The sequence below is a fragment of the Diadema setosum genome, chromosome 20 (genome assembly GCF_964275005.1).
Source record: "Diadema setosum chromosome 20, eeDiaSeto1, whole genome shotgun sequence".
In the NCBI taxonomy this organism is placed as follows: Eukaryota; Metazoa; Echinodermata; class Echinoidea; order Diadematoida; family Diadematidae; genus Diadema; species Diadema setosum.
Window position 1 is genome coordinate 7975378 of NC_092704.1, and position 12326 is coordinate 7987703.

Genomic DNA, 12326 nt, shown 5'->3' on the forward strand with positions numbered 1-12326 from the left:
AAAAAATAAATAAAAAAAAAATAAATAAAAGAGTACTAGTATAAGACCGTAAGACGTAATAAAGACAAAATGAACACAAACAGAGACAAACAAATACTACAAACACTATCGATACCAACGAGTGGGACAACTCGGCCCACCCTCGACGGGTGGAACGAGATGTCCCGTGGGCCGAGTTAGCCCGACCCCCTCTCCTAGAGTACGAGTACGAGTATGCGCCTACCGCTACGTGGGAATCGAGTCGGACGAAGTCACAAAAATGGCGTCAAAATCAGGTAATAACAATGTTATACGGTGAGATAGCTGTTAAATTTTGGTATACCACCCTGTAGTTACATACTATGTGCCTCCATGCAAAATAATATGCAAAATCAGTGCATGATGAACACATGATCGTCATTATATGAATCAATGATCGTCGTGCACCTTGACGGGGCTCGAGATACAACATGAGAGAATCCTCAACTCCGTAGGCCCTACCTACTACTAGTATCGGGGCAATACCCCCGAGCCGAGGGCACTGTATACGGCTAACGTTAGACCCTCGCCAGACCAGCTCATTCAGCTAGGTTGCTTGACTAGACGCCGTGCGAATTTATACAGCGACTGGGCTTGGCTGTGTAGAGTGTTCTATAGTTTAAAGGGTATGTACAGTTCTGGTCGAGGTGAGGATTTAGCTTTTAACGCTTTGCGAGATATTCAGAAACCACTCTATGAGATGTCAAAGAGCATGCAGTTCTAACTGGTTAAGGGGTAGGCCTATCAAAAGTTTATTCGATGAAAATCGTTTTTGAAATGGCTGAGATATCCAAAAACAAGGTGAAACAAAGTGATCCTAATAACGTTAAAGTTGTGGCATGTCTCCTTTTATTATTAACACTTTTTTGGATATCTCGGCCATTTGAAAACCAATTCATTAGGCCCTAATTGTCATCAAATGTTGAATCCTTAAAATTACATGCTCTTTCATATTTCATAAGAGGCTTTTCATTATCTCACTAAAGAATGTTCAAAACATGACTCCTGCACCTCAACCAGTACTGTACAGTCAAGGTTGATAAGGTTAGAGTAAGATTAGGTTTATATTTTGTTAGGGTTAGAGTATGGGTTAGGAAATTGGGAGTAGGTTCAGGATTATAATTAGGTCAGGGGAAGTTTCCCGGTCTGGGCCCTGGGTAACCACAGCAGCGACCCCAATAGGCCTAAATTTGTTATGGACTAATACGTACCGTAAAGAGTTAACGTTTAATAGGCCCTGGGGTGTAATTGCCCTGCACCGGAGGTAGATTGCCCTATAATATACCTAACCGTTAGGCCTACATGTAAGTATAACCAGATGATAACTAGATCTAGAAAATAGAGGATCTACCCAAAATCTGACCGCCAACCCAATTAGAATAGATCTAGGCCTAATGGGTTGACCGAAAGATCGGTCTGTATCTGGTTGTCAGGGATGTTCCATGAAGACTGCATCTGGCTTCGGGGATCCGCGGAGGAGAGCGATAATGTCAAAAAATAAAAGACTCCTCCGGACAGACGGATCTTTCTGTCTACCCAAGTATTGGTGCAGTATTGGTGGAGATGAGAATGGGGCTTTTAACTTTTTGCGAGATAACAAGAACACACTTATGAAATATTAGTACAGAGCATACCATTTTAAGAGGAATTCAAAGTTTATTTGATGAAGATCGGGTTTGGCATTACTGAAACGGCCAAAAACAAAAACAAAAAAAAGCGATCGTAAAAAAGTGTGGGTCCCACACTTATTAGAATCGCGCTGTTTTGGATATCTCAGCCATTTCAAAACCAGTTTTTATCAAATAAGTGTTGAATTCCTCATTATCTCATTATCTCACCAAAAAAAATGTTAGAAACCTAAAATTAGGTCTCAACCAAAACTATACATGTACCGGTACATCCCTTTAAACTCTCTATCACCGATATTGTTTTAATGTAGACTAGTTCATAGATTCTAATATAGATCTACTGGCTAAAGGCATTTGTTCTTGCAATTTTGTAAGGCTATCCTGGGACTAAGGGTTCTGCGACCAGCCCGAACACGAAGTGCTCCCACAATACCAACTGTCCCCACGCTCAAATTGGACTCCGCGATGCATGGCTGCCACTAGTTGCCAAGGTACAAAAGATTACCTGAGGCAGTGCCTCATGTTGGAGAATTCACTTTAAAATCATGGTTTCCTATTGTAGGTACTGTACAAGAAGTATAAAGTCTAAATATTCCCACTGTTGATTACAATCATCACTCCAGTCTTCATTTCCAATAATCTTGTGTGTAACTGTTTCTAGTTTGTCATGGATGATGGGGCAAGTGGTTTGTAGTACCGTACAGTGTACCATGTGCACACTTGAAGTTTCAAGAGACCTTATCTGGCATACTTCAGTTTAAAAAAAAAACAAAAAAACAAAAACAAAGAAATGAGTGTTGACCATCAATCATGTATTTTCTATAATTTCTTGTAAATTCTTCCCCCTCCCTCCCCCCCCCCCCCTTTTATACTGCAGTGTTCAAGCTTGCATCTGTTCAAATGGCCGTGTCGGGGAACAAGGCGGAGAACCTCAGTCGGGCTGTTAAATTGATAGGTGAAGCAGCCAGGGCTGGGGCAAGCATCATTGGTCTACCAGTAAGCAAACTTGTCTGTGGTATCATCATGTGTCTGACATGAAGTAGCTCCACATGTGTGTGTTTCTTATGTGAAGACATCATCCCCCTCCTAAACTCAATGGCCCGAATTCACGAAGGTGGTACATTTGAAACCAAGGTTTAAACCATGGACAATTTGTATGGAGCGCCACGTGTTGCATGGCCTATTTCGTTACAAAATCAGTCATTTCGTCAATGAAATTATCATTTCGTAATGAAATGACAACATTTCATCAACTAAATGATCATTTCGCCCAATGAAATGGTCATTTCGTCAACAAAATGACTGATTTCCTAATGAGGATAGGCCATGCAACACTTGGTGCTCTGTACAAATTGTCCATGGTTTAAACCTTGGTTTCAAGTGTACCACCTTTGTGAATTCGGGCCAATGTCTCTTCATACAGCGTATGTTCAGTGCACTTTCATTATAACCAACACAATTATGTGTTGTTTGAAGATTAACACAGTTATAACAAAACTCTTGTCGCTACAAAGTGAAAATTCTCTCCCCCTCCCCCCCCCCCCCCCCCCAAATTACATTTTAATGTAATTCTGACTGAGTCTACACTTAAACCCATTGAAGACTTATGGTCCCAAGTAAAATCGGGCAGGTGTCTATGGGGAAATGTGTGTTGGGCCTAGTAAGGGCAAAAATCAGCTCATCCCCAACAGGTGAAAGGCCCAGTAGCGTGGGGATACCATGGAGTGAGAAGGCTAGCCCAGCTTGGATGTAATATTTGAGAATCCCCGTAGCGAAATGTGCACAGCTTTATCACTAATCCAATGCTGCACACTGGTGCTGGTCCAACGATCCCTGACCAGTAAAAATCACTGTCGGTCCAGTAACTTTTTGATGAATGGACCAGTAGAAAAGTCCAAAAGCTGGGTACCACATGCAATTGTACCTCCCCCTCTGACAGACAGGTCAGACTATGAAAGTAGTAGGAAAAATGGGTTAGTGTGCAGTCGTGACTGAATGTACACTGACAGCCGAAGAATCTTGATTGGAGTCAACCTTTAGCAATGAGTGTACTGAGTGTAGCAATGAGTGTATAGTGGTTAGTATAAGTTAAGAGTAAAGATTAGGTTTAAGGTTAGAGTTTGGGTTAGGGTTAGGTTTAGGTTCAGGATTTGATAAGGATTTAGGGTTAGGGTCAGGGGAAGGGTCTGGGGTAATTGCCCAGGGGGTAGTTGCCCAAGACCTGAGTGTATGCTACAATGCACATATTTACTGACCAGAACTATTTCTGGTTTTCAAATGCACCCCAATGGGCAGGGGATGACTGGGGCCCCCATAAATCCCCATACTACAGTGTCTTTAACACTTGTGAGGGTAACAAGTGTTTTATCTGCACTAGTACTTTAGTCTAATACATTCTTCTTCTTTTTCTTCTTCATATGGGCTGAAGCATCCATTGTATTAACTTGTGATGTTGTCTGTGTGGTGACTCCTTGCATAATTTTGAGAATATTTTGTGTAAAAGGCAACCCTGTCAATTACGATATGACTTTATACGATTGCATACCTAACAGGAGTGCTTCAACTGCCCATACGGCACACAGTACTTCAAGCAGTATGCGGAGCCTATTCCAGGGAATTCCACCCGGACACTAGCAGCAGCTGCCAAGGAGAATGGTGTATTTGTAGTTGGAGGCAAGTTATGTATGAAAATCTTCAGAGCACTTGAATTTGGGAGAAAAAAAAAAAGCGCTGTGGATCTATGGTGATGGTGGTGTTAAAGTAATATTGAAAAAAAAAAAACTATAACCTCCTACCTGGAAGTGAAGGTCAAAATCAAAATTTGAAGGTCAAGATATTGGATAATGAATAAATGAGTGAATGGACATTAAATGAGTGAACAAACAAAAGGGAAAAAAAAGAATTGACAAATAACATAAAAACTGAAATGAAACAAATTGATATATGAATGAAAGAGTGAATGAATGATTGATAATGAAAGTTGATTATTAAGGAGAACAATATCAGAATTGTATCTAGAGTGTGCAGTACATGTACACTCATCCAAGTCAATATAACATTACACTTTCATCAGAGAATGGGGGCCCCAGAGTACTTGTCTGGCATTGTTCAAAACGTATGGGGCTGAGGTCTATAAGCCCAACCCCATTTGGATGATTTCCTTATTAAATATGAACTATGAACATGAATCATTTTGCAAAGAATTGGTGCAGGGCATACTAATACTACTGCATCACCTTAGCACACATAAGGAAAGAGAAGACAACTATAGACCATTGTTTTATGCAGTACTGGGGAATTTTGTATCAAAGACCTACAATGTACAAACCACTACAATTTATGACTTTGTTATATCTTGTTTCTCATTATTACAGGGTACTAAAAAGAAATATAAATAGTTGGGACACTGTAGTCTGTAAAATCACCTTGTTATTAAAGGGTTTCGTTCCATGTACAGCTGTATATCCGACCTCTTACAACAAGGTTCAAATGTACTCTGCCAGCTTTTATCCAGTTATCAGTGTGCAAGTGTGATGTTCAATTTTGGCCGCAGCACTTTTCCAGAATTAACTCACTATCAATGATGTCTTTTTCTTTTTTTCACCAGGATCTATACCTGAGGAGGCAGAAGGCAAAATCTTCAACACCTGCACAGTATTTGACCCATCTGGAAATTGTATTGCCAAGCATAGGAAGGTATGTTCGTATTGCTCACTCCAAAGACAACAACAACAGAAGTAAAATGAATAGTGAGAGAAATGAATATGGATACCATTATCATTTGCACACCATACAGTGATCTGTAAAATTCCATATAAACCATCAATTTAGGACCCTTCGTACTAGAATGTGATACAATATTGCATCCTGTTTTTCCCCAATTAGTGACCATTAATTTCATTATATTAGTCAGTATTTTTTCCCCACCCTTTAATTCGTGAGATGCAGATGTGAAGGTTGTGGGAAAAAGAAAGACATTAAGTTCTTAGTAAGTACTTAGTATACAGTGACCCATAAATCAGTTTATATTACAGTCATGAAAATAGAATCACATGATAGATTAACTGTGACCCATTTATCAGTTTATATTACAGTCATGAAAATAAAATCACATGATAGATAAACCACTATGGAGGTAAATTTTGCACATGAGCAGATAAAGTTCATCTGAGAAACATGAGACACAGAGTTTTAATGAGCCAGTATCATAGACGACACCTGACTAGTTTCTTTATGTTGAAGTGAAAGAACATTTTGAAACATTCAAAGGAGCTTATTAACATAGAGCAAGTTAGATTACACAAGCAGTCGATATCTACAATGGGAGATTCAGGCTTCTACCAACCTTTAATAGTAATTTTGCTGGCCAGCTTTCATCCACTCCTGTGGACTTCTTCGGGCAAAATACGTAGCTTAACACACTGTTTGTATCTCAAGCACTGCCTGCTTGTTTCTTGATCATTGGACCAAAGATTAGTGAAAAATTCTATCCAGAATCCCTGAAGAAGTCCACTGGAGTGGTCAAAAGCTAGCCAGCAAAATCACTAAAAGTTGGTAAAAGCCTGAATCTCCTATTGTGTGATCTCCCCAACTGACGAAAGAGTGATATCTAGTTTTACAACTGTTTTGTTCCAATTTTTTAAAGTGCAGAGATATATGCACCATCGCTAATTGTGAATTGGTTTATTTGTAATATCCTTTCTGACATCCTTTATTTGCCTTCAGCCTGTAATCCTTGTCTTGCAATATTGAATCTCTCTCTTTCTTGTAGTCTAGCACTTACTCACACACATTTTCTCACTTCCACTTTCATTCATTTCCACAGATCCATCTGTTTGACATAGATGTTCCAGGAGGAATCACCTTCAAAGAGTCTGACGTTTTGAGCCCGGGGAGCTGCCTCACTGTGTTCAATGCAGGTATCAGTCAAATCATACTTTATCGAAATGTTCAGCCAGCTGAGGACAAGTTGATTTTGCCATAACACACATTTCCCATAGACACCTGCCCAAGTATACTCGGGACTAATTTTCAACGGGTTAAGAAGGAAGGTTAGTGTAGTTGACAGCAACAGATTGATATGCCATCACAATTGTCTTGTTAACCAATGCAGTTTTTTCTTTTCTTTTGAGCTGAACTTGACAACATCCTTGCACAAACGATTTCAATCCTTTTTATGTCTTTCCCAAAACACACTCAGAACTTGGCACATTTAGGCACATTTCAACTTCCCTTCGCCTGGTGTCGGACGAAGTTAAAGGGAAATCCCATCCTTATATGTTGCTTTGTATAAAAGCAGACAAATCAAAGTAGTAGTACAGTGAGAATGTGGCAAAACAAAAAACACAAAAAAAGACACAAAAAAGTTTTGAGGTTTAGAAGCAAGAAAAAGTGGCGATTCTCTTAGATCTAGGGCTTGAGTAGCTCTCCATTTTTTTTTTTTTGTACACAAACATTTCCCAAGTATGATTTTTTTTTTCCTCCCAAGAAAAATTTTCTTCAGACCTGTACTTGGTACATAATAAGAATAAATATTTTTGCTCGTCCTTCTTAGCAGGTAAATTCTGTCTTCCAAATGTCTGAGAAAAATTGAAGATATTCCAAAAGGAATCTTTCGTGTGATAACAGTGTGCATCAAATTCATACAAGTCATAGTCGAGAAGCTTTGTTTAAATCAGGCGCACTCAATCCATCTGTGTATCAAAGTCTGTGGTTTTATCATGCATGTCATATTCGGCAAATTGACTTGACCTATGAAGTTTATCATTCCACCTCACAGCATTTATTTTACCCACAAATTCTTCCAACCTTCTCCCACTTGTCCAGGTGACCTCAAAGTTGGAATTGGGATTTGCTACGACATCAGGTTTGCGGAGCTTGCCCAGCTGTACTGCAAGAAAGGTACATAGTGGCCAAACACTTCAGGATATGGTGACAGTGACTGCTGGGTGTAAAGCATTCTTTGAAGTGGGAAATTTTGCTTACAGTGTATACTGTTTTGGGAATTCTGTAAATGTTCTTTAATAGTTCTAAGAAACAAAAAGGAAAATTTCTTACATCAGATTTTTTTTCTTCAGGTCGCTAATATGATGAAGAGTCCCCTCTTCATGTGTGATCAGAATAGGGTGATTTAAAGACGGAATGTACCTTATACCGTGAAGTCATACACCACAAATGCGCTTTATATTATCAAACACACACACACATTCACTATGCGGTTCCATGACATTTGCTCCTGCAACAATTGCTCCCACAAAATATCTGCACGCTAAGCCAAACATAAATTCTGCCCACAAACATAACCCTCACCCTAATCCTGATACTCACATTAAGCTAAATCTAAAACCCTATCAATACCCTACCCTTACCCCAATTCCTTGGAGAAAACAAGACCAGAGCAATTATTGTCGCAGGAGCAATTGTCGTGTACACGTCACCACACATTGCACATTGCAGTATAATGTGTGGCACACTTGTCTGACACATGCAGAGTTAGAACCAGACATTATTTGGTTATTTTTGTAAAAGAAATTACAAGGAGGTGTAAAACAAGCATAATGTGCCTGTATTTAGTCCATGGTATGGCTGGATTAAGATGAGTCTCCAAAGCCTATGTAGTGCCCTCTCTTGTTGGATATTTGAAAGGTGATTGAATGAAAGAAAAGTCCAGTTGACTATGTGATGAAACCAAAGTCATTCAACTCCCTAGAGATCATTTCTGTTATAACTTCACACTTGCCCTCATAGATTTGTGTAGTGACGGTCAAGTTACAGTGATGTGCTATTATTATTTTTCTAAATGTTAATTTCATTTGCATACTCTCCCCCTGAACCTGTAGGATGTCAGCTACTCATGTATCCAGGAGCCTTCAACATGACAACAGGCCCCGCCCACTGGGAGCTGCTTCAGAGAGCTAGGTGGGTAAATCAGTACTCTATGTTAAGTAAAACAAACAAATACATACACCCAAGAATTAAAGATAATATAAAGTTTTGGTATTACCTCAAAAGTTTCCCTAAATTTCCTTGTCTTAGTTTGTGTTTCAGGTTAAAGTACCGTTCATATAACTAACACTGTGAGACTTACTCGCCCCAAAGTGCTCTCATGTCTTAGTAATCATGCAATAATGGTTTCGTACCAGAGCCGCCGCCGTACGGCGGCGAGGTAGCACACGTATTGTACGAGACCATTATTGCATGATAACTGCGACCAGCAGCGTGCAGCCCCATACGCATACTGAGTAGCTACAGAAAAATGTAACTGCGACCAGCAGCCCCATACGCATAGCTAAATGGGGCTTCGCATTGTAGCGTACAGGATCATGACAGATTTAGTATCGCGGGTAAATATCAACTTAAAATCCAAAAAATTGTTCAATTTGAAGACTTACCAATTAAGTTGAAGTCTTGAAAACAGGCTTCGAGCAACGTTTGGTTCTGCTAATAGTCCCTTTCTGTTCGAATTGATGACTGAATGTGACTCGGTCGAGAGGACCTTGGGAGAGCTACACTGAATTGATGGCCAGCGCATGCGCACACAAACATCTTATCCGTTCGTGGATTTGAAATTTGTTCGCATGTGATGTGTGCGTATATGCGCTGGCCGTAGTAATCAGTGTATGTAGCTCTCCCAAGGTCCTCTCGACAGAGTCACATTCAGTCATCAATTCGAACAGAAAGGGACTATTGGCAGAACCAAACGTTGCTCGAAGCCTGTTTTCTAGACTTCAACTTAATTGGTAAGTCTTCAAATTGAAGAATTTTTTGGATTTTAAGTTGATATTTACCCGCGATACTAAATCTGTCATGATCCTGAATGCTACAATGCGAAGCCCCATTTAGCTATGCGTATGGGGCTGCTGGTCGCAGTTAATTGCATCATAACTAAGAAATGAGAGCACTTTGGGGCGAGTAAGTCCCACAGTGTTAGTTATTTGAAAGGTACTTTAACCTGAAACACGGAAATTCAGGGAAACTTTTGAGGTACCAAAACTTTTTATTATCTTTAAGTATGTATGAAGTAATATTGTGTCAGTAGTCAAGGAACTAAAAAAAAAAAAAAAAAAAAAAAAAATATATATATATATATATATATATATATATATATATATATATATATATAGATAGATAGATAGATAGATAGATATAGATATATATATGATAATAGATAAATGAATAAATGATAATAATTCAAAGCAACTATAGGTAGCTCATCTATTACTCTACTTTAACTTGTTGAGGACGGACTAATTTTGCTACAAAACACATTTGCCATAGACCCATGCCCGAGTAAACTTGGGACTCGTCCTCGACGGGTTAAGGCAAGGTTATCCTGTTATCTATCAAACTATAGCATAGCACATCAGAGAGGTGACTATAAATGAATGTTTCCACCTCAAAGTCCCCGTGAATGTAAGTAGTTAAAAAAATACACACACATTTTACCCAGAAACACACCCTTTTGCCATATTACTGCTAAACTCGGCCCATCTAACTTGGAGGTGACTCTCTTGTAACTTTCAGAGCCCTGGACAACGAACTGTATGTAGCCACCATCTCACCAGCAAGGGATGAAAAGGCCTCCTACGTTGCATGGGGACACAGTACTACCGTCAGCCCCTGGTGAGTTTTGGTCTACTGGTCCTGCATCTTTCCTCTCCACCCCCCCCCCCCTTCCTTTTTTTTTTCCCCTTTTTTCTCCTCTTGTCCAATTTTCCTCAAACTTCATTGATGTGTTTTACTAATATTGCTGCAGTAATTCAATCCACACATGTATTCAGGTGAATATGCCCTTTGAATATCTCTTCATACCACACAACAAGAGAATACAGTGCACTCCCGTTATAACGAAATGCTCGGGACCGGCGGTTTTCTTTCGTTACAACGAAATTTCGTTATAACCGAAAAAAAATACAATATATAACGAAAACAAGGAAACCACGCATATATATCATATTATGTTTGCTGAATACTCATCATACACTGGAAAGCTGTGTGAAATGTGATGGGATATCTGTATTACAATAATAAACGCAAGATCCACTCAGAAAGTGTGTGTGGCACAAGGAGCGAACACACAGTGGTGTGAAGCGTTCACCCATGCAGAGACGCTATAAATGCTTGTTCCGCTACGTATTTTCGAAAGCAATTCGCATTTCGTTATGACGGAGCACATTTCTTTTGTTTTTCTTTGTCTGTGGCGCTCGGAAAAGACTTTGTTATAACGGAAATTTCGCTATAACCGTGTTCGTTATAAGCGAATTTTGTGCCATAGACTTTAATAATAATAATTTTGGGACCAGAAGATTTACTTCGTTGTAACTAAATTTCGTTATAACCGTGTTCGTTGTAACGGGAGTGCACTGTATTATTGAAACTTGAAATTGAAAATCTGTCTCATTGTTTTAGCAAGGGTTTATAAGAGTGAAGGGAAAAAAAGATAAACATATCTAGAAAAATAAACTAAAAGCAAGTATTTTTTTTTTCTTCTGTTTTGCATCCAATCAGGGGAGAAACAATAGGAAAAGCGGGGCCAGGCGAAGAGATCGTTTACTCCGAGATCGACCCGGCGTACATCGAGAAGATCCGAACCCAGATACCCATCATGAAGCAGAAGAGACCCGACCTGTACCAGATCACTGAGCCTGCGAAATGAATCGAGGGGAGCAGTCGTGGTCTGCTGCCCTCATTTAGGCAGTAGAGCCCCATGTGCCCTCTTTACAGAGCAGAGGTGCCAAACATTACCTATTCACCAAACCAGATGGACATTTGCACAGATATCTGGTCGATCACTGAGTCACGGTGTAAAATTGATGATTTACAGCGTGCAATTATGTCTATGTATCGGAGACTGTGTTGTATCGAGGGTCACACGTGTTCACAGCAGAAAAGGGAAAAGAAAGAGCACCACTTTCATAAGGGACTCTGACAGGATAATTTCATTGTAAGTGTGAATTTCTGAGCTGGGTCAGAGTTATCAATAGAATTGACCCAGGTTTGTTACTCGGGTCCATGAAATTTGACCCCAAAAAGTGTGGAATCAATTAAACTGCCCAGGCAGATTGACTTTCGTGCAGTTGAAAAGGGGTGAACAGAGCCTCAGCCTTGGTAAGTCTAACAATTTGCAGATGGATTTGCAGGTGTCAATCACTGATTTCAGAAATGGATAATGAGGAAAACTTTTTCCAGTCAAAAAAGGATTTGGTTTTACTGACAATTTCTCCCTTCGTATGATGACAAAATGGTATAATGTATTCATATAATGACGTCCAACTGTGCAATACAGTCAAATGTCAATGTATCTCTCTCTAAAATCTATGTTCTATGTGTGCTTGCCTTTGGATTGTGGTCCATTTTGTTTTGTCTTTTTGAGGAGTACCAGTATGTACATTTATGGACTGATGTCGCACACTTGTATGGCGTTGCTAAATAAGAAGAAGTCAGTTTTAGGAATAAAAGTAATATGTAAGTAGTCGACAATTCCTTGTTGTGGGGGGTAAGTTTGGGACATCTATTTTTTCCCCCCTCCAATTTTAGGTGTTAATACAGTGCACATTGCATCAAATTTTCAACTTGAAGTCAGTTTTGGGAAGTAAAGTGTAACATGTTTGCTGTGAACCATTCTCTGTTGTGAGCCAGCAGTTTGGAACATTGTTTCTACTCTCCTGTAGAAGGGTGAGG

At 39.6% G+C, this 12326-nt stretch overlaps 1 protein-coding gene across 1 annotated transcript; it reads left to right on the plus strand.

The window, feature by feature from the left end:
* The first annotated feature begins 246 nt into the window (after positions 1-246).
* Positions 247-12076, plus strand: LOC140243714 (omega-amidase NIT2-like). The gene is made up of 9 exons (XM_072323374.1): positions 247-275; positions 2524-2642; positions 4199-4319; positions 5254-5342; positions 6472-6565; positions 7473-7547; positions 8486-8564; positions 10170-10268; positions 11154-12076. Exons 1-9 carry the CDS (start codon positions 260-262, stop codon positions 11299-11301), a joined length of 840 nt encoding a protein of 279 aa, XP_072179475.1. The 5' UTR covers positions 247-259; the 3' UTR covers positions 11302-12076.
* The last annotated feature ends 250 nt before the right edge of the window (positions 12077-12326 follow it).